General features: G+C 42.7%; 1 protein-coding gene across 2 annotated transcripts in view; it reads right to left on the bottom strand.

Annotated features, from left to right (window-relative positions):
• Positions 1–9,525: 9,525 nt before the first annotated feature.
• Positions 9,526–21,742, bottom strand: part of tmem104 (transmembrane protein 104) — a 68,219-nt gene continuing 56,002 nt past the window's right edge. For both annotated transcript variants that reach the window (XM_039824702.1, XM_039824703.1), the window contains exon 10: positions 9,526–10,860. In XM_039824702.1, coding sequence (XP_039680636.1) covers positions 10,097–10,860 — 764 coding nt within the window. In that variant the 3' untranslated portion in view covers positions 9,526–10,096. The remainder of the gene's footprint in view (positions 10,861–21,742) is intronic.

Here is a 21,742-nt window from a genome sequence, read left to right on the forward strand (position 1 = left end):
AAATACTGTGACCCTAATCTCTCCCCAAGAATTCTTCTAAGCCCTTTTTGTGCTAATGAACCTCACAGTGGCGAGGCATGAGGGAGGAAAGAAAAAAAAAAAAAGAAGTCATTAAAAAAAAGGGAAGCATCTGTCGGGAATAAAGAAGAAAGCCATCTGTCATTACAAGATGAGACTACACCTGGCTGGTAATGAGTTCCAAATGTGCTTAAAACCTCAGGCAGGGGAAATATTAAATGTGAATGATGTTGGAAAGTAACAAAGGGAGTTGGCAGATGAGGAAGATTGCTACTTTTAATGCCGCTTTGCGATCTCACCCTTTCGGGTACTTAACCACTACTGCCAACATTCAGCAAACAAGCTCCTGGCATTGCTTTAATGCATTCATGTCTTATCTTGTAGCCACTGTGTTTACTGCCACAGCCTGAAATGACTCTCGTTAGAGAGACAAGGTGAACACAACCTTTCAGCTCCGATGGCTGTACGGCACGACAGCAGGCGGAGGAAACAGGCGACCTGCTAGTGAGCGGCCTTGCGACAGGATGCTGTGTCTGATTTCCCTCCTTCAGTGACTCCGGTCTGCAGCAACCACGGTGTCCTGTGTGCCGCTGCAGACACTTAATAAAGCCGGCTGATAGAGTCGTAATAGTCTGCACCGCCGGGGCTCACCTGTGGGGGAGAGCAGGTCTCACAGCAGCACCTGAACCAGCCAGAGTAAATAAATCTAGTAAAAAAAAGCTGTGGGCCAGAATGGATGCGACTGCAGATGGTACTGTGTGTGTGTGTGTGTGTGTGTGTGTGTGTGTGTGTGTGTGTGTGTGTGTGTGTGTGTGTGTGTGTGTGTATGGTCTTCACTCAAGGACAAACTTGGGAGTAGTTGTCCGACCATCCAACCGGCTCTACAGACTTTCAGTAAAAGGGACGACCGCCAGGATGAAACCTTGTCTTTTCAGTGCGGGTGGGGGGTGGGGGAAATGGGACTGCCATCACGCCATCCACACTTAAAAATGGAGCTTTTGAAAGCAGTAGCAGCAAACTGGCAACAATAAGACCACGGTATCTCTCTACGTGAAACCCGATTAGTCACACATGTGCAAAGATGGTTGAGATTAGGCATGGACCATGAATGCTTAGGTTGGGATAGCCCATTGGTCAGGGGATAGGGTAGTGACACAGCCCGTTTCAAATAGAAGTGATTGGGAAGCAAAGTCCTGTCTGACTGCATCATTAGTCCTACCTCACAAGGCTCGGGTTGGCTTTCTTTCTCCAACTGCAGCACCACTCCATCACACATTTTAAGTATGACATAGAATTACAACATTAATCTAAAGTTACTGCCAACACACACACACACACACACACACACACACACACACACACACACACACACACACACACACACACACACACACACACACACACACACACACACACACACACACACACACACACACACACACACACACAGACAATCGTAGGATACATTAAAAAGGCGAAACCTTTCTAAAGAAAATGCAAAATTCATCAAATATACAGAGATATCAGAACCTAACAAAGACAACACAGGGTACAAGCTACAGAGTTCAATTCTGCAGATAATCTCATCTAGTTGCTGCTTCCGTGAAGAAAAGAGCATATCTATCTGATTGTGCAGCTTTTTCATTCTCTGAAATATGTTAGGTCCATATGTGTTTGGGTTATGTTGTGAATGTGAAAATGAACTGCTACCTCCTCTGTCAGCTCTAGCCACTGAAAAGAAATAAGCAGAGAAATCAGGCCAATTACAAAAGCTGGTCAGTCTGACATCATATTGCCTGAGCTCATTACCATTCATTAGCTCGCCCAGTTGGGCTGGGTAAAGGATTCTGACAGCCAGGCTCTCATTGGCTAGCTGTTAGCCAATCAGCTTAGCTGGTGGAATATTAATGAGAACTGGCAGAAATCGAGCTGTGTCTTCCTGCAGGCTTTCTATACCACGCTAGAATGGCTTGAAACAAGGTAACCAAGGCATTTTTTCCACAAAAAAAAAAAAGTTACAGAGTCCATGGTAGAACTTCAGACATTACCACAAAGTAATGAAATATGTGTGGCAGGGCACCTTTAAATTTTCGTGGAGCAAGGGAGTGTAAAAAAAAAAAGAAAAAAGAAAAATCCAAAATGTAACCTCAGGAGATTTCTATATGTGCCAACAAACAGCAGCCAGTAAGTGCACTGTATAAACTATGCAGCAATTAAACACACTGAATTAATTAACCCATGCCAAGTTTGCATTTCCAATTACACAGTAGCTCTGCCTCCAAACATGCAGCCACCCCCCACATACATAAAAGGGCAGAGGCTAAATCAAATTACAGTGGAGCAGCCCTGCTGAGAGGGAAATTCAGAAGGGGAGGTTTGGTTTGATAATAAAAAACAGGGATGTCGTATGTCAGTACAAACTACTGAGGTGCTTCAGGGAAGATTGAGGTGAACGGCGGTATTAAAAAAACAAAAAAACAAAAAAAAGATGGCAATTACCTGGAGAGCAGAAACAAATACTGCCAACCGTGAGTCTGTGAAATTGTGTAGGACTGAATACAAGAATGTGATATGGCTAAAGTCACAGAAAAGCCACTGCTGATTCATGCTTTCAATTACCAGCAGCGAGTTTCACATTTGTATTGGCACCAGGAAAGAAGTGGATTGGTTTCTCAAAACAAGCAGCTTGGAAACAGAGTGGTTGTGCTCTTCAGAGCTGGTTGTCCCGCTGTGACGACAGAACTCTGGTCAACTCTGACAGGTTTTTACTCATCTCAACCACTTTGAGAGTATTACACTTCCTCAGCTGAAGACGCTAATGGTTTCAGTCCTGTTAGTCAGTTTCTTAAAAAAAAAAAAAAAAAAAAAAAAAGAAAATGAACCAGGATAGTGAAACACAGGCCAGGACTTGGCAGGACCACTTTTCTGGGAAAATCCAAAGGATGACATTTACGCATGCTCCCGAGCGCCTTGCCTTTCTTCAGCTCCCATACAGCGTATGTATGCAAATCTAGCTAAGGTTAGCTTAGAACTGGAGTCCACTAATGTTAACAAACCAAACACCCACCACAATACAGAATCCCAAAAAAAAAAATTTAAGCCCACCTGGCCAAACATGTATGTACATATATGCGACTGTCTTGAATAACGCTAATGAATCCAGACTCCCGAGGCTGATTTGGGTCATGAATTCCACCATTGTTTGTGGTTTTGCTTCATCACTAACTTGCCTGTCCTCCGTGTTTTCTGGACCTTGGATTCTGCCTACCCCTCTTTAGGATTGTTAACCTGTGTGACTGATCTCACCGTTTTGACCCTGCCTGAACTGTTCAAGTAAACTGAACTTTCCTTAAAAACTGATTGTGTCATTGTCATGCTTTTGGGTTCAAGTCTGCCAGAATCAGTTAGCATTACAGTACAATCTGGCCATCATGAACCCTGCTGGCTCTGAATTATCTCAGACAGAGCCACCGACCCAGGCATGATTTAATATCATGATCAGCAGTTTACCTTTATTGCAGAGATTATGCAGGCGATGGCTGTCCGTCTCTCCGGGAACATTTCGATGGTCGTCCGTCTCTCCGGGAACATCTTGATGGCTGTCCGTCTCTCCTGGAACATCTCCTCGGTTTCTACACTGCGACACAGAGCCCAGTTACTGCCGCTGCTCCCAACCCTCCGGCCCAGACTCCACCATCATTGGATGCATCTCCTCCAGAACGTTATTCTGGTTCTCCTGGTTCCTGCCAACCATTCCTCATGCAGTGTTTCCTCACCTTTGAGCTCTAACCTTCTCCCTTTCCCACAGAGAGGTCCTGGGAGGCATAGTTGGTGTCTCTTCTCAAAGGCAGAGCAGCGGACTGGGGAACCGCAGGGTAAGGTAACCACACTGTTTCAGTCCTTATTGACTCCGGTGCAGACACCAGCCTTTGGGACCCTTGCCTCTCAGCTGGGAATTGGAAGGGAGGTTCTGGGGCAGCCCATTCATGCCACATCTCTAGATCCTCTTCAGAGTCGCAGTCACTGTGTCACAGAGAGCAAGCAGCAGGGGTAGGACCCAAATCCAGACGAGGACAGGCAGACAATTAATTAATAAATCATTGAACTGGTGCAGTTCAATGATTTATTAATAAAAAGTCTTACAGGCAAAGAGACAAGGGGAAGGCAGGTATTAGAAGTCTAAAGAGCAATGATGAACTGACGAGGAACAAAGGAAGTGGACTGGTATATGTAGTATGAGTCACTGATGAGGGAAGTGAGAGCAGGTGAGCAGGTGCATGAGCAGGAGGTCAGGTGACTGCAGGGCTGATGAGGGAAGTGGGAACAGGTGTGCAGGTGGGGGGGGGAAGATTTCATGTGAGAAGGCTGGCAAGAGAGTCCAACGGAATCTGGTGGATGGTTCAAGGAGGGCAGGTCTGGGGAGTAACAGGAGTGTGCATGGTCAGGGGGAAGTGAGCGCCAGACCAGGCAACACAAGAAAAAGACGAGAGTCCTCGGGACAGTTAGTGACGGCGAGATGAAGCCTCATTCCAGCAAAGTGGTTTGCAAAAGGGTTCATTTCTCGAGGCCTTATTTGCTCACAATACCACCTGTTGGTCAAAGAGTGTAAATACAGATGATCTATGTGATCTTTGACAGAGACAGTTTTTGACTGAATTATGCACCAGTAAAGAATTAAAAATAATTTTCCACGTAATCCATTTATATGAATATTTGTGTATTTTCTTGAGAGGAATGCGTCTGTCAAACGTGTAAATCGATCCTTTTGGTCATCATATAATAGCAGGAGGGGCAATATTAGTAGGCTATTCTAAAACTGGAAGGTGGCAATGGTTTAACCAGGCAGAGGGCAGTGAATGTGCTCGTGTTGATCATGGATGTATAATAAAACCGTGTAGATTGGAACCTCTTCATAAACCAATCATGTGGTATGGACAGTCAGCGAAGCTTCGGATGTCATCGATGACGTCATTTGTCCAAAACGATACAAGCCTCGATTCGCGCTTCACGGGAAAACTTCCGGGATTTCTCGACACGCGCTTCGAAGCCTCGGCACAGAACGGAACATTACTAAGTTACACATCAATCTACTCCTTTTCAAATTAACATGTCAAGTAATCAAGTTCCCATCATTTTGGGGTTTCTATGGCTGAGGAGATAATCAAGGCCTTGGCCACTTCGATGCTGCCGCATCGCCCGCATGACTGTGCTATTGGCCTCCTCCCAGGTAATGTAACCGTGTCCATGTTCGGACATCGGTCTGACGCAGTTTCCTGTCTTCCGCGGTGCTTTTCCTGAGCGATCGCCCCCGAAGTGCAAATATAATTAATTTACATCTAAGAATCTACGTGTGAATTTTCGTGTATGTACATGGACATTTACATGTCTAATTACTGTGGACACAGTTCCATTACTTCTCCTTCTAGAGGCCGACTCTTTTCCATATCTGCTCTTGAGACCGAGGCAATGGGAAAGTACAACAAGGACTCCTTGGCTTCTGAAATTAGTCGGCCATCATCATCTCCCGCTGGAGCAGGGTTTCTCTTTAACATTACTATCAAAATCAGTAATGTCATTCCTTGGTGGGACTGACTAAGATTCGCGGAAGGGAAGCAAGTGAAGAGGGGTGGGATGTTCACCCTCTAACTATCAGTCCTGTCTCGTTGTCTGTCGCTCTTTCCTAGGCTCCACATCTCTCCTGGTTTACGTTTGCTTTGCCTTTTTTCGCTGCTTCACTCCTCCATAAACTCCATTCACTACTGATGCCATTACTCACCACACCTCATGTTTTTGTAAATAGTTGTGTTTGTTTAGCCTGTAATACTCCTAGTGGACATTATATTATAGTGTAGTATTTAGTTGGTATGACATTAGGTCTCATCAATGCCCCTGCAGTCTTTCAAGGGTTAGTGAATGATGTTCTCTGGGATCTGCTCAACAATTCTTTTTTTGTGTACCTGAATGACATGACAATTGTTCCAACCCCTCTTCCTGGTCTAAGCAACTCCTGTGGATCGAGTATGCCCACCCCCTTCCCAGTTCAGCCACCGGCTTTCCAATGCTCCCGCCCCGGGGTTACCAGCCATCGCTCTTCCCCTGAGCAGGAACCGGAGGACAGTTCCACCTCAGTCCAGGCATTTGTCCAGCGCTGTAGTCACACTTGGATAAAGGCTCACTCCACTTTCCAACCGTTGCCAACAGTCCGCCCAACAGACGCCGCACCCTGTAACGCTCGTTTGTTATGTTCCCCTTTTTGAAACCTAACCAGGAACAATAGACCCAGGCCAAAAGTACACTGTATGTGGGCAGGGGTGTCCCCAAACATTTGGCCATATAGTATGGCAATGTAATTACATAGTAAAGGAAATATTAAGTTCATAAATGAGCTCATAAATACTAAAAATAAGTTTACCCTTCCACATAAGTAATTCCGATTAGCAGGTAACTGGACTTGTTAAACTGATTTAAAGGCTTTAGTTCCATTGTGTCTAGCAGCGTCCTTGCGTCCAAATTCTCCACACTGAAGCCAGTGACTCTTATAAATGATGGGCATGAGGACAAAAACTACAAAAGACCCAGGTTGTGAGAAAACCCAATTTCCCTTAAGTAACTGAGGTTCATATAAATAAAAAGCCTTTATTTTCTTTGTAAGATAAAAATGAAACAGGGCATCAATTAAAGCGGTAAACATCCATATTAATGACATAATCACAGGCTGGCCAAATTATTGTAAACAAATACAATAAAACAAAGAAAAAATGTGAAAATACTGTAAACTCAAGGGCAACAACAACGAAAAGTACAAAAGACAAGAAAAACAAGGATTATAAAGTATTTTGGGGACACAGTGATTGTCAGTTTGATGAAATGGCTTACATGCATGTTTGTCTGGCAAGCTGAGAAAAAACAGCAGTCGAGAAGTTTAGGGCAAAAAATGAAAGCCCATAAAAAGGCACAATTCACAACTCCAAACAAGAGTCATCAGAACCACATTTCACATATTCAATATCTTCAACATCATATTTGTGCCGAAGCACAAACACACACATAGGGCCCTATTTGAAAGATCTAAGCGCACAACATAAAGCGCCTGGCACAGGTGTGTTTAGGGCGTGTCCAAATCCACTTTTGCTAGTTTGACGGCAGAATAAAGGGTCCGTACGCCGGGTGCATGGGTCAAAAGGGTTGTACTTAGTGTCTTCGTTAATTCATAGATGTGCTTTGGGCGTAACATGCAATAAACCAATCAGAGTGTCATCTCCCATTCCCTTTAAAAGCCAGGCACGTTTGTACCTTGGCGCATTGCTATTATGATGGTGGATTTGCACCGTAATATTTTTATTTGTAATCTTTTGCATGTTTGTGTGCTGCTGCGCTTCCCTGTGTGTGTAACAAGCATAGTGTGCGCGCTGTGCACGAGCCCAGGCACATTTTACTAATTCACTGTTAAAATAACAATGAAATGCTGCGTTATTGACTTTAGACCAGGTTTTTGTTGGTTAATGGCGCGATCACTTTCCGCTGCCTCAAGATAGCAATACGCCAAGAATTCACCTGAACACACCTCCCCGTAAGACCAGCACACCCATGGGCGCACAGATGGGCACAGGTGCATTTGCTATTTAAACGACGTGGGCGCTGGACGGGAAATTGACAACTGCATCGGTCTTAAACTAGCAAAGACACTTGCGTCGGGCTTTGCGCTGCGCCGGGTGCAAGATAGGGCCCATACAGTCATATCTTTGTCTTGAGACTGAATTATCAAATCTATGAAAGTTAAAGTGTTTGTAATTTTCATTCAAATGTTCCACTTCAGGTTAAGAGGAGAAAAAAAAAAAGACCTGTAACATCAGAACGCAAACGGCACAAAAGTGGGAACGTAAACATACAAATGACATACAAGATTAAAGTTTTATGGATCTGTGCATGCAGGTACTGTTACAGACTCCACCCAGATTAGACAAAAGCTGACAGGTACAGACAGAAGCTCTGCATTGTTTTGTAATAAGCTGTGAGAACCGGTCGAGTCCATATTTGGTCCAGCTGACTCAGCTGCAAATTCTGGCTGCAGTTTGGTGAAGACCGAGGTGGCATGGTGACCGTAAAGCCCACAACACCTCGACAACCTTCAACGGTGCTACAAAAACGCTACAATGCATGAGAAGAAATCTTACAGTTGCAGCACATTACCTTTCAATTTAAACCGCTTTAAAGCAGTTGATGAAAAAGCTGCACTGCCTATCTAACCGCTCCACAAGCCACTGTACACCATAATATTGCATTTTAATGGGCCACACCTGTAGTGACATTTCGCACCAAATGTGAATGAATCAATGAACCACAATAAACCTAAAGATCCAATTTGTGATAAGAGCTTCAATGTATCTATTTAAAAAAGGGACAAAAAGAGAAGAAATGCTTTCCAAGCAGAGCTGGACAATGGTCATGATGAATATTGACCATATTTGACCTGAGGAAAAGATGACTGCATTATGGGATATGTAGTGTCCAGTGTTTTTGGAGTTTGAGTCTGAATGTTTCAGCGTCAGCTGCTTTACTTTTGACCATTCTTTTTAAAATGGTGTCTCTTATGGACAGCCTACTCTGAAGAACTCCAATGCTAAAAGTTCCCTCAATGAGAAAATGTGTTTGCATCTTGTTGTAAAATATTTGTTTTGGTTATGATTATTTTGGTTATTAGGTTGTGTCAACTATCAAATTCTGCTCATAAATGCTGTTTCACCATATAACCATTAAGACAAAGAAATATAAACATTCTCACCATATCACAACATTTCATACCACAATTCCAGATCATATCTAGGTTAAATATGATATTTCTTTTGTGTGAACAACAACAGAGAACAAGGTGTGTGGATGTAAGGTCATATTTCCTGCCACCTGTAGGGGTGCAAATTTATCAAACGCCCATATGGGTCGTTTTAGAGGGTAGGAATACAATAAACCTATATCGTTATATGGTTGGGCTGACTTGTTGAACAGCGGGTAGTGTGAAGCTCTGTCGTCACATTTGGCCCACTACCCTTCCCTTTTGGCTACTTTTCCCATAGCTCCAGCTGAAGCACTGTAAATTACTATTATCCTGTAAGGTGTTGGGTTGTCGGATAGATACAGTATGAGGCGGACAGCGTCATGAATGGGTGTTGAGCAGTAAAAGACAGGAGACATGTCCTGTGCATGAACCTCAGGTGTAAGCGCCTGGTGATAAACCGAGATGGAGCTCCTTCTGGAGGCCTATCTATCAGTGGATCTGTCACTGAAGGAGCTTCATTGTTCACAAAAGGACGAGGAGATCGGAGGCAGCGGCGGCTGAGGAATGGCTACACGTCAAGCCGTGAAAGAATGATCAAGCCTGATTCGTTCGTTTGTCTTCGTCGGTTGGTTTCTGTTCCAATTTCATTATCAACCTGTGTAGACGCCAAGCAGTTTAGCAACGGAACATGAGAATCAATGTGACAGGCTCTTTTTCTTTTCACTGCGCTGCTCTTTCAATTGCTTTAATATATCTTTATTGGAACATTCTGCCCTGATGGTACAGAGGATAGAGGACGTCGAACAACGTCTGACAGCCCCTGCCCCAAAACTTTCCAGCTTCAGAAATGAGACTTGTTTCTGATAATGTTTGTAACTTTCCGGAACTGAGAAGCAATTTTGTACGACTCTTCTTATGACCTCAAGCCCACTGAACTTTTAAGATATATATTTTTTGTAAAGTTGTTTTTGTGCAAGTCCTTGTGCAAACCTCAAACTATCAGGTGTTTGTGAACAAAACATCCTTTTAATAAATGACCATTTTCAATTCCCTTTCTTTGTTGTCATGCACTGTTCCAGCTTTTGTTGATGGAACAAAAACACTTGACATTTGGTCCCTTTTAAGAAATTTCATAAATTACTCTTAATTACATTTAATATATGCAACAAAAGTCCCATAAAAAGGGACACTGTCCAACCAGCAGCAAGTAAGGCCTCTTGTACAGGAACAAAGAGACTGGCCAAACAGATATGCTTTTTTTTTTTTTTTTTTTTTTTTTTAGGAAGTTCGTGGAACAGTGAGTTCTCATGTCTTGGTGTCAGTCAGGATGATGTTGGCTGTGACGAATATGAGGCAGGAGCCGGCCCAAGCCAAAACAAACCACACCCAAAAGGCGTGGCGGAAGGGAGACCGGTGCTTGTTGATGGCATCCCTGCCCACCACAGGCTCCAGATGGCGTCGAGATAAATACACAAGGCAGGCTGGGACAATGTACTGGATCCCTGTGCCAGCATAGGATCCTGTAATGCCCACCAGGGACTCCAAGTTGTGGGTGCAGAAGGCCACCACGATTGGGGGCACCAGGGTAATGAGGGGAAACACAACGCGGTCCACCACCCATGGGTAGGTGCCTCCGTCCCGGTGGAACAGGGTCTTCCAGTTGTTGCGAAGTGTGACGGCGATGATGGGGAAGTTGGTGCTGATGGTGAAAACTGGGAACAGGCCCAGAAAGTAGCGCAGGAATGGAATATCTAACACGTTGCAGTTGTCCGTGAAGTTCAGGGTGTACATGTCGTGCAGCAGCGAGCTGTCGAAGCAGAAGATGGCGGTGAATGAGAGGAGCACGTAGAAACCCAGGATCAGGGTATAGTCCGCCAACACCAGGGTGCCCACACGTTTCTTGTCAGAGATGGGCGTCACCAGCGAGGGCAGGGAGTGTTGACACATGAAGGAGTAGACGCACACCCCAAACAGGTTGGGCACCCCAGAGAAGGAGGCGACTGGTGGGCGGCCCTCGCCGGTGCCTTTGCCAATGCGGATAAGAGCCAAGATGATCATCATGGTGAACGCTGTGAAAAGAACAGAGGAGATGGAATTAAGAACACTGTAAAAGTAAATTCATTGCAAAGAAGAAAACAATCCTACTGTTGACTGAGAGAGTATAGACCCAATCACAATGTTTGTTTACAATAACTTCTGGGTAGAAAATGCCTGCAGTTACAATTTAACGGCGCTGAGCAAACTGGAACAAGGAACAACTGGGTACACTCTCATCTCATTCATCTAAAATGCATGTTTGATGCTTTCATATATTTGAACACTTTCACTAACATTAGGTTGGAGAACTACAGTGATTTACCTGTTGGGCCTAAAGAAAATGACACCACCCAAACTAGCAGTTACTCCAAGCGGAGGTGAGATGTCGCTGTTCGTAACGCTTGGTTTATCAAAGATGCTAGCAAAGCAAAATAGTACAGAAAATCCGCACAGCAGAAACATCAGATAGGTCACACCTCCGTGTTTAAAGGTTCTCTTAGCGATGTCACGCGTTTTTTCAGGCTACAAATTTTTTTTGTCACATACAGCAAACATCTCCTCACTATCTGCTAGCTGCCTGTCCCCTGAACACACTGTAAAAAAACGCGGTCTCTGTAGACAGCCCAGGCTCCACAAACGGCAACAAAAAACAAACTGCGCCAACCTGCACCACGAAATGTAAACAGTGTTCCAGCGTTCCAGCCAATAACCGACAAGAAGGATTTTGGGGTGGGGTTTGGGGGTTAGTGCGCGGAAGCACGGAAGGGAGGGGGGGAGGGTACGGGATGAGGAGGAGGGAGGGGCAAGCTAGCCTCAGTTTTGTTTGACAATACTTTGAACGTCAACAAGAAGTAACATCACCCAATATCGCTTAGAGCACCTTTAACTATGCATCTTTCAACAGTAAAGTAACGGCTGAAAATGACAATAGAAATAAACAAGTTCGCTGATTTCACATACCTCCGTAATATAAATCAACTGCCTGGTAGTGATATTTGTGTTAGCGGGACATGACGTCATGGTGATGTATGACCATATAGATGTATGACTATACTTCAACATGTGCTGGGTTTATACCATCTTCATGTTTTGCTGCTTTCCATGAACTGCATCATTACGTTCTTGTCCAATGCCAAACTCCACCCTCCATGCATGCAAAAAAGGCAGAGCCTAGCTGCAGTGTAACTATGAGTGGTAACAGTTCTGGGTCAGCTTGGGGGCAAACCCCGAAATGATCCTTTTATTCAGCCCCTCCCTAATCCAAACACATTTAATCCTCTCTTCCAACAACTCATTCATTCAAAAATGTCCTCTTTATTATTCTACCACTGGGAAACAAAGACATATACCCTTGAATGACAGCAATGTCTCTATTCTTTTTCGAAAAGACATCAATGTTGACAAGGTGCAATAGTTCAGGATGCAGTGGCATTGGCCTGAGTGCCAACACAGAGAATGCAGAAAAGTTTTTAATCCTCAAGTTATCCGGATACTGAATGAGGACTGTAGCAGGAGCACAAGCATGTTGCTTTAGCTTTAGACATTTCTTCTTCTTCTTCTTTTCTTTTTCTATTTATTTCCTAATTATTTACACATTGCACAGCCATGGAGACAGTGGACAAAGAATGTCACTACAAATACTCTTTTTATATATATATATATATATATATATATATATATCTTTGATTTTAACTACATTATCTTTGATTTCTTGTTAAATGGTTTGTATCCTTAAAAAGGATTTCGGATTGCCTTTGTGCTCGAAATGTGGTCCAAAACTTAATTTGGCGTACCTATATTTCTTTATCTTTATCTCTCTTTCTCTCAGACTACCTTCCGATGGGCGCACACTAAAAGCCCGGGTCTGCCTGTTAAAAGAAAGTATTTCCTTGCCGCTTTTTCGCACCAAATGCTTGCTCTTGGTGGGAATTATTGGATCTCTGTTAATTATATATACAGTGTGGTCTAGACCTACTCTATCTGTAAAGTGTCCTGAGATAAATTTTGTTAGGATTTGACAATATAAATAAAATTGAACCTGGTTTATACTACATTCCAATGTGGCATCAATACTGACATGGAAAATTACATCTACTGCTTCAGAAAGGGAAGGTAATGTGAATAAAGTTCATTCTCCCAGTGTAGAAGTGCCCTCCAGCTGTTTGTCCCAGAAACATGAGGCGTAAAAAAACAACTCTGGAACATTTCATGGCCTGACAAAGTCATTGGAGCTAGGTGAAGATAGAGAAGCACCCCCCTGTGTCTCCACCTCCTGCTGCCGCATCGCATCTCCAATCGATTTCTGGAGATGCCTCTCTGGCAACTAGCATGAGCGAAGCTAAAAAGGAGACCTCTGCGCGTGGCATACAGTCGGCTGACACTCATGTGGCCCAGTAAGCCATCTCACCTCCACACACATTCAATCAGCCCTGTGACACCAGGAGTTAGTCATAGCCCTGCGATGGCCAGGAGCCAGCTCCTCAACTTTCATCATCAAGCTGTCCTTTAAACACAGGGTGACATTTAGAAGGTACCAGAAAATGACTCTATAGCATACGCTTTTTTATACACTTTGGGAGACTGGATGTGATGCATAACAGAGAGAGAGAGAGAGAGAGAGAGAGAGAGAGAGAGAGAGAGAGAGAGAGAGAGAGAAAGAGAGAGAGCTCCCTGCTGCCTTTAATGGATGATGGAGAAAATAATGGGACAGAATGGAGGTTTGGTGTTAGATGTAGGCTGTGGTGCATAATTCTGTTGTTGGCTAAACAAAAAAGAGGACAAAGAAGAAGATATTTAACCAGTTTTTTTTTTTTACCATTATTTTGGTAAAATTATTATTATGAAGAGGGAGAAGGGGGTCAAAATCAGCTTTTATTTGTCCAAAAACAAAAAGGAAGACCGGATGCAGATTCTAAATGAAAATTAAATTATGCAGGTCGTGAACTTCCATCATTGTTTTTTTCCTTTTTTTTTTTTTTTAAATGGGACATGAATGAAGGAGAGGGGATCTTGGAGCCAGTAAAAGGGGAAGCGTCACAACCCACAACAGAGGAATATATCCTGAATTTGAACAAACACAGTTACAATCCTCAGCCTTGTTTAACACCGTCCATACACTTATATCATAGTAAAGATTTAAGCGCTCTAAAGCGTTCGATATTTAATGCATCTTTGGCTCACAGCCAATGTAATCTCTGGCTCCAGGGGAAAGCTCTGCAAGTCGCATTCCTTCCCACTCAGACGTCAACCCTCCTTATACAGAGAGGTCAAATAGCTGGGCAACAGACCAGCCTTCAATGACAGACACACGGCTGTAGTGCTGGAAATAACGATTATTAATCTGCCAACTTCTCCAAAACCATGATGATGTAGTTTGCGTGCTTTGTCGGACCAAAAGTCCAAAACCTAAAGATATACAGTTTACTGTAAAAAAACAAAACAAAATTATTTTTTAAAAATGACACTGAAGAGCAGCAAATTCTCACATTTGAGAAGCTGAAACTGACTGAAATGATGAATCCATTATTAAAATAGTCCAATTGTTGCAGCTCTTCACAGATATGTGAGAAAAGTCACAAGATATAGGCCATGAAACATTCTCCAATTGAAGGCTATGTTTCTGCATTACTCTCTTCTTTCTCCCAGAAAACATCTTTAATGTGTGAAAGAACCATCACTACAATTCATCTGTCTGCTCCTTCTGCTTCCTTTGTCTTCTTTCACCGTCAAACTCTGGTCTGTCCCCTGAGCACAGCCATCTGTCTGCCTGCTGTACACGATGGAGAAAAAAAGGACAGGAGGACAAGAGAATGGGAGCTTTCCTCCTGTCTGACACCATCACTTGCAGGCTGTACAGAAAGGAAACAGGCATGGGGCTTTTAATTAAGAGTGCCTCAGGGTGGTTTGGGCACTACTACATTACCTTAAGCACCTTTTTGCAAGTTTAGCCAAAATTATGATGCTGCAAGAGAGCCTGTAAGAAAGGACAGCTGGGCTGGTCGTATTGGTAAGCCCCCAGTTCAATGTAAATGATGGGTTAATAACTACTGTAAATGATGTTGAATCCCTCCAAATTTCTAAATCTGAAAGCGTAACATTTCTTTTTTTCCTGCCCACATTTCACTTTATGGTAATTAGCGGCAGTGGACTCATTAATCTTACTTAAGACACAGGAACTAACCCCTTATTTTTCAAAGAAATTGAAAGTCAATCAGATGGTAGAGAGGAGCTGAACACTAAGAACAAAGCCTCTAGAATAAAGCTTTTCATAATGTGCTCATTTGTCACCGACTCTCCGTTGCATCACGCAACACGAGGTGGGCAAATCACGTCCGCCTGTGACAATTTTATTGCACTCATTGCACCTATAGTAGCTATGAATCTCAATGCTGAAGCACTGTGCAGCCATGAAATGAGAGCATATTAGCTTTGACCACCTTGACTGCTTTTGAAGGACCAAGGAAAAATAATCTAGTACTTTATTATTTATTTAGCAAATTCAGTATGGTCTCCCAAGTCACTAAATAGATGTAAGCCATTTTCAAATACATTACTCAGCGACTAGCACAAATGGAAACCAGTAACACATACAAAGGAAACATACATCAGCCTGACAATCGGTTTTGATCTAAACTTGTCATCTCTTCTCACAGCCATTATTGCCCGTGCCTTGCTTTACGGTCTTATTATGTATTGACAAGATGAAAAAGACCTTTTGAAAGATGACATTGACTCCCTGATGAAGTCTCATCTCACACATTTCTATGTCACCCATTACAAGCCAGCAGCAACACCCACAGACCATCCAATGGGATGAGCCATTTCTATATATGCAAATTACTGTACATGGACTTTAAAATTGACACGCCACAATAGGAAATGAGTAAACTGAGCAGGTGTCCAACAGCCACATATCACGTCCACACAACTAGTGCATGTCCATCTTGCAGCCTGTGATTTATATTACCTAGATGGGAGTGGCAATGTCCTTGTGAGGAATGTTTCAACTTAACAACCCTCCAGAGAAGGCTCTTACAGCTGTATTCTTACTGGTAACACAAAAAAAAAGAAATGCTGTTAATCCAAGGCTGGCAGACACTCTCAATGCTCCAAGGAGTCATTGTCTGCGTGTGGAGAAGGATTCTTCAGAAGAAGAGATGGGATTCTTGGACTCAACTAATGAGGAGAAAATGGTACAGAGAAAGGTGAGAGGTGATCAATCTCATGTGCGACAGAGCAAGAGAGAGCTGCAGGTTGGCGAGTCTCGCTCCTCGGAGAGAACGATTTGGACACTTAAACGTGAGCAATTCATTGATGATAGTGAGAAGGTCAGGGACTTCTCTTCATGTTTGAGAGCTGTGGCACTGCTGCAGTTTAAACACTGAGGAAACACATTGTACTCTAACGTAACGCAAGGTTCTGGTACTAGGGATCGACCGATACTGTTTTTTCAAGGCTGATACAGATTATTAGTAGTTAATGAAACCGATAACCGATATTTGGAACAGATATGCATATACAGTCAAAATGAAAATCTTTAAGTCAAAATTAGGATTTTGGAATGTTAAAAACTCCAACACAAAACTTGTTTAAATGCAGAACTTAAAAATAACAATAAATTAGAAACTTTCAGCATAATACACAGTAAAAAGATAGTCAGATAGTGTTGTAGGCGGGACATTAAGTCAGACTCAGTGGTGAGTGAAACCGAAGCAGAGGGACAGACACAGAGTTGTAGCGGAGCCAAAGTAGCGCACTTTTTAATTAACTATCGTTATCAGGCAAATAAAACGCTGATACAGATAATCTGCAAACTGCCAAAAAATGGGCCGATAATCGGTCTATCCCTATCTGGTACTAGTGCACTACTGTTTCTCTTCTTGTTTGTCAATTTAAACATCTCCTCCTCTAGAGCACAGCAATCAACTTATTATTAATTAAGAGAGACACTCCTTGCGCGCTCTTGGATAAGCTTTTAGCTAATTAGTAGCCCTGGCTCTTTGCCCAGTTCTCACCAGGGTTTCTTGCTGTGTTAGAGCTCGATCACTTGAAACCCTTTAGGACCGGAGTTAGCGGGCTGCTGCCGCAGAGTTTGGTGGGCGACTGGCTGATAAGTGGCTGCCTTGCCTCGTAATAACTTGTGTGATCTCAGATAGGACTATCAGCAAACACAGCACAGAGCAGCACAGCAGTGGGCCTACTGTTTAGCACTCCATACTGCAGCTCAGGTTCACAGGGACGAGACAGCCAAACTTCATGACACTAACAGCTTCATGAAAACATCAATTAGTCCACTCACTTAGCCGCAGCGCTGAGAAATTGTACATTACCCACAGATAAAAAGTTTCTTTATGAATTATAGTTATCTAGTTCAAAAGAGGTAATAAACCATTATCTGCTGGTGCTTACTGATGGAGAGATTTAAATGTCAGAATAAAAATATACAGAATTAGTTTAACTTTAAAGCAATGTGTTATTCTAGGTTCAAACTCTCAAATATCTCGTGCTGGCACAATTAGTCAATTGATGGGAAATGAATGGACAAAAAGTCTGATAACTGATTCATCGTTAATCATTTACAGGGTTTCCTGCAGCACTTTGCAGCTAAGGCGGCTGCCTAAACAACACACGCTTGCCGCCTTAACTACGTCGTCAAAAAAAACCAAAAAAGTATATGAGCGATATCCGCCATTTACTCTGTCCTGTTTTCTCCCTTTCATTCCAAACCACACAGTTGATAACCTGCAGGTGGAGGCGGTGAAAACAGGCTCGGACATACACACCATGGGCTGCTGTGGACTTTTCAGTCTGCCATCTACTATAGCTAATCCACGGTCTATGGATAAGTACCTCATACAAGCCCACTTCAAAATATCCGAACTAGCCCTTTAAGCAACCGATAACACAAATGACTGAATTCCTCCCTTTTAAACCTCTCTTGCCTTGGAATGAAGGCACCTCTGAGGTAAACAAGGAACTGAGGTCACCGACCATAATTAAAAGCTTAGTCACTGAGTATAGAGCCAATTGATCATGTTCTGCAACTAAAGCAGGAATCCACCAAGCATTCCCCTAATCACCTCATCTCAGCAGGAAGTCAAACTTGTAATTACGCACAGAAACATTAATACTAAGCAGCGATGGAGGACAGGGGCACTAAGAAAAAAAACTGGAAGTCAGATGAGAGAAAGTTACGGTGGCCCTGAGAGGCCACAGCACGCAACAATAAGACAACACGTGCAAATAAACCACAGCGCACTAATAAGACAACACGTGCAAATAAACCACAGCATGCAACAATAAGACAACACGTGCAAATAAACCACAGCATGCAACAATAAGACAACACGTGCAAATAAGCACAGCACTAATAAGACGCGTCATAAACCACAGCATGCAACAATAAGACAACGTGCAAATAAACCACACAGCGCACTAATAAACAACCGTGCAAATAAACCACAGCGCGCTAATAACAACCAAATAAACCACACCCATAAGACAACCGTCAAATAAACCACAGCCCGATAAAACAACGCAAATAAACCAGGCATCAATAAAATAATAAACACACGTGCAAATAAACCACAGCACTAATAAGACAACACATGCAAATGCCCAACCACGGAGTGTTTCAGGGGACACTTAAAGTGATGCACATGTGCCTCAACCATTGGCTTTCCAGTACATAGACAGACCAACAACAGAACAATTTTAACCATTTTTGCCATTTTATTCATCACTAAATTCACTTCTGAATATGTTTTAGGCGAGAAATGAACTCTTTAGATTTCGAATATAGGCAGTCTTGCGAAAATCGTTGCTGAATTGACAATTTCTGTCTGAGCGACGACCTAGCGGCCCCGGCAGGCGCTAGCTGGCTGTCGCGTCACTTTATGGAGCTACTCAATTCCGAAAACTTTGAAACAAATTGACAATCGGCAACGATTTTCGCAAGACTGCCTATATTCGAAATCTAAAGAGTTCATTTCTCGCCTAAAACGTATTCAGAAGTGAATTTAGTTATGAATAAAATGGCAAAAATGGTTAAAATTGTTCTGTTTTTGGTCTGTCTATGTACCGGAAAGCCAATGGTTGAGGCACTATGTGCATCACTTAAAAGTGTCCCCTGAAACACTCGTTATGTTGGTATTTGCATTGTTGTCTTATCAGTGTCGATGCGCTGTGTGCTTTATTTGCGCTGTTCGTCATTCATTTGCGCTGTTGTCTTATTTACTGCGTGTTGTCTTATTATGCGTGTTGTTTTATTTTAGTGCGTGTTCTATTTTCGCGTGTTGTCTTATTAGTGCGTGTTGTCTTATTACCGCGTGTTGTCTTATTAGTGCGTCTTTATTGCTTTTTATTTGCATGTGTTGTCTTATTGCGTATGTGTTGTCTTATTGCTGCATGCTGTGGTTTATTGCACGTGTTGTCTTATTAGTGCGTGCTGTGGTTTATTTGCACGTGTTGTCTTATTAGTCGCGTGCTGTGTTTATTTGCGATGTTGTCTTATTAGTGGCGTGCTGTGGTTTATTCGCGTGTTGTCTTATTTTGCGTGCTGTGGTTTATTTGCATGTGTTGTCTTATTAGTGCGTGCTGTGGTTTATTTGCACGTGTTGTCTTATTGTTGCGTGCTGTGGTTTATTTGCTGTGTTGTCTTATTACTGCATGCTGTGGTTTATTTGCACGTGTTGTCTTATTGTTGCGTGCTGTGGCCTCTCAGGGCCACCGTAGAAAGTGGCCGTGATCATGTGGTTATTTAGTTACACTCAAAAATATGCTTTAGTCCTTGGCTGACAACAGTATTATCATAGTAATACAACAAAAAGGATGGTGTTATCCAACCTGAAGGGGTTTTCTTCCCTCTTAAAGCTATAGGCCCTCATTTATCAACCCAACATAGAAACTGGCACAGAAATCATCTTACGACAGGCTTCACGTGTGATTCGTGAAACGTTCGTATCACACCAATCAGAGCATAAGAATGGTCGTACATTGATAAATGTAGCGGTTGGAAACGATCGTAATTTAAATATCACGCCCCAATATATTGACGGTTTTGAGGCCTCGCTCCTACAATTTACGACATGGCGAGACATAACCCGGCTAAGAAGCGCACTTTTCAGAGGTGGAGACTGAAACCCTGATATCTCAGGTTCATTTGCACTAATGAGATTGGATCGTAGCCTCCGCTCATGTCCATAATGATAAATGCCGAGCTTTGCGTGGAAATGACGTACGCCGGTTTTACGCGTACGCTTGTTTTCTGTCGTATGTCCGTTTCAATGAGGGCCACAGTGCGTAGTTTCTGTTGCCCCCATGAGGAATTCAAAGTAATGACAACAACACTGTCGGGGCATTCACATGACACAAGCCGTCAGCACAGCCCCGACCCCTCCCCCACTACGCAGCTACTAGCAGCCAAGGAGGACATGGAGGATTAAAAAAAACATGGACTCTTCAGAAGAGGTAGTTATCTTCACCTGAGTTTCTGCGCGTGAAAGTCACCCGACGACACAATCGTCTGAACGTAGCCATACTGAGAAATACAGAGAGAGTTGTGGGGAGCGATAGTCTTAATTAGCTTTGTAGCAACTCATTTGGTAATGGCTTGAATGTAACGGACGTTTATTAATATCAAAAAGTTACGCACTAAAGCTTTAATGTAATTGTTCAGGACCTCTGAACTGTGGTTCTGCTGTACGGTTCATTAAGACCTGCTTATATTTCAGTGAGCTGCATGCTTTGGACAAACTGAACTTTCCACTTAACCAGCCTCAATCAGTCTACCTGACCTGACCTTCAAAAACAATATCTGCCTCCCTCACCCATTCAAAATGGCACTGGGCAGCTGTGAATTTCCTGCAGGCAGTTTCTTAGCTCCTGTTGTAGTAAACTAAGAGCATTCGATTGATGGTGAGTCCCATGGATCACTGAAGCAATGACTCTTTAACTTTGTTATTTTGTCTTGCTGCAGAGGAGGACAATGATGCTGTTTTACTACATTTCACATAAATATTGAGTTCAGGTTGATGACTGTGAAGATGCAACATTTATTTCACCATTACATTTTTGTGTTCTCAAATATAATCTTTAAGAGTTTATATTTAAACATGGGAGTATAAACCATGCATTTTAGTTTTTTTTAAAAGCTATAAATGTAGATACAGGCACATCTTTTAAGTACAGTACCTATACAAAAAAAACAAAAATCCATCCCCCTTGGAAGTTTTATTGTTTTACAAAGCTGATTTAATGGAGCTTTTATAACACTGATCAATAAAAAAAGACTATTTAACATCTAAGAGAAAGTGTTAAAAAAAAGCCACATTAAATCTATTTTAATCCAATGTTGCAAGCTCTTATAAAGAAGCACGGAAAAGATGCTTCAAAGGAAAGGTAAGTGTAAACTAAGCCGGTGGTAGGATGAGTGTTTCATCAAGAAACACCAGACAAAAATCTTCAGCTTTCCTCTGAAATAAAAGCTGCTCATGGGAAGCACAGATCTATATGCCACTGACTCAACAGTTAATATAGACAGTAACGCCTCTGAGGATCCAAACAGCTCTCCATGCCTCCCAGGAGAGATGGACAGAAGTGATTAATACTCATTTACTGAGTGAGGATGGCTGTTAACTTATTCCCTCCCTCTCATACCACTCAATATCAATTAGAGAAGCTCTCTGCTCCTGTCAGTGTTTAGGAGGTGGTCCTTCGGAGAGTGGATATATAATGATCCCTCCGGCTTTCAGTGGGCAGGACGTGAGACCATGGGGCTGAACATTTACCTTTCAATACATTTATCCATATAATGTGCAAGGATTGTGTTGCTTTGGTTTAAGTTTTCATAAATGTGGTTTATTTTTCAGTGCGCAGAAGATTTTCGTCAGTCACAGGTTTGTGTCACAAATGTCA

The sequence above is a fragment of the Perca fluviatilis genome, chromosome 15, assembly GCF_010015445.1.
Source record: "Perca fluviatilis chromosome 15, GENO_Pfluv_1.0, whole genome shotgun sequence".
NCBI lineage: Eukaryota > Metazoa > Chordata > Actinopteri > Perciformes > Percidae > Perca > Perca fluviatilis.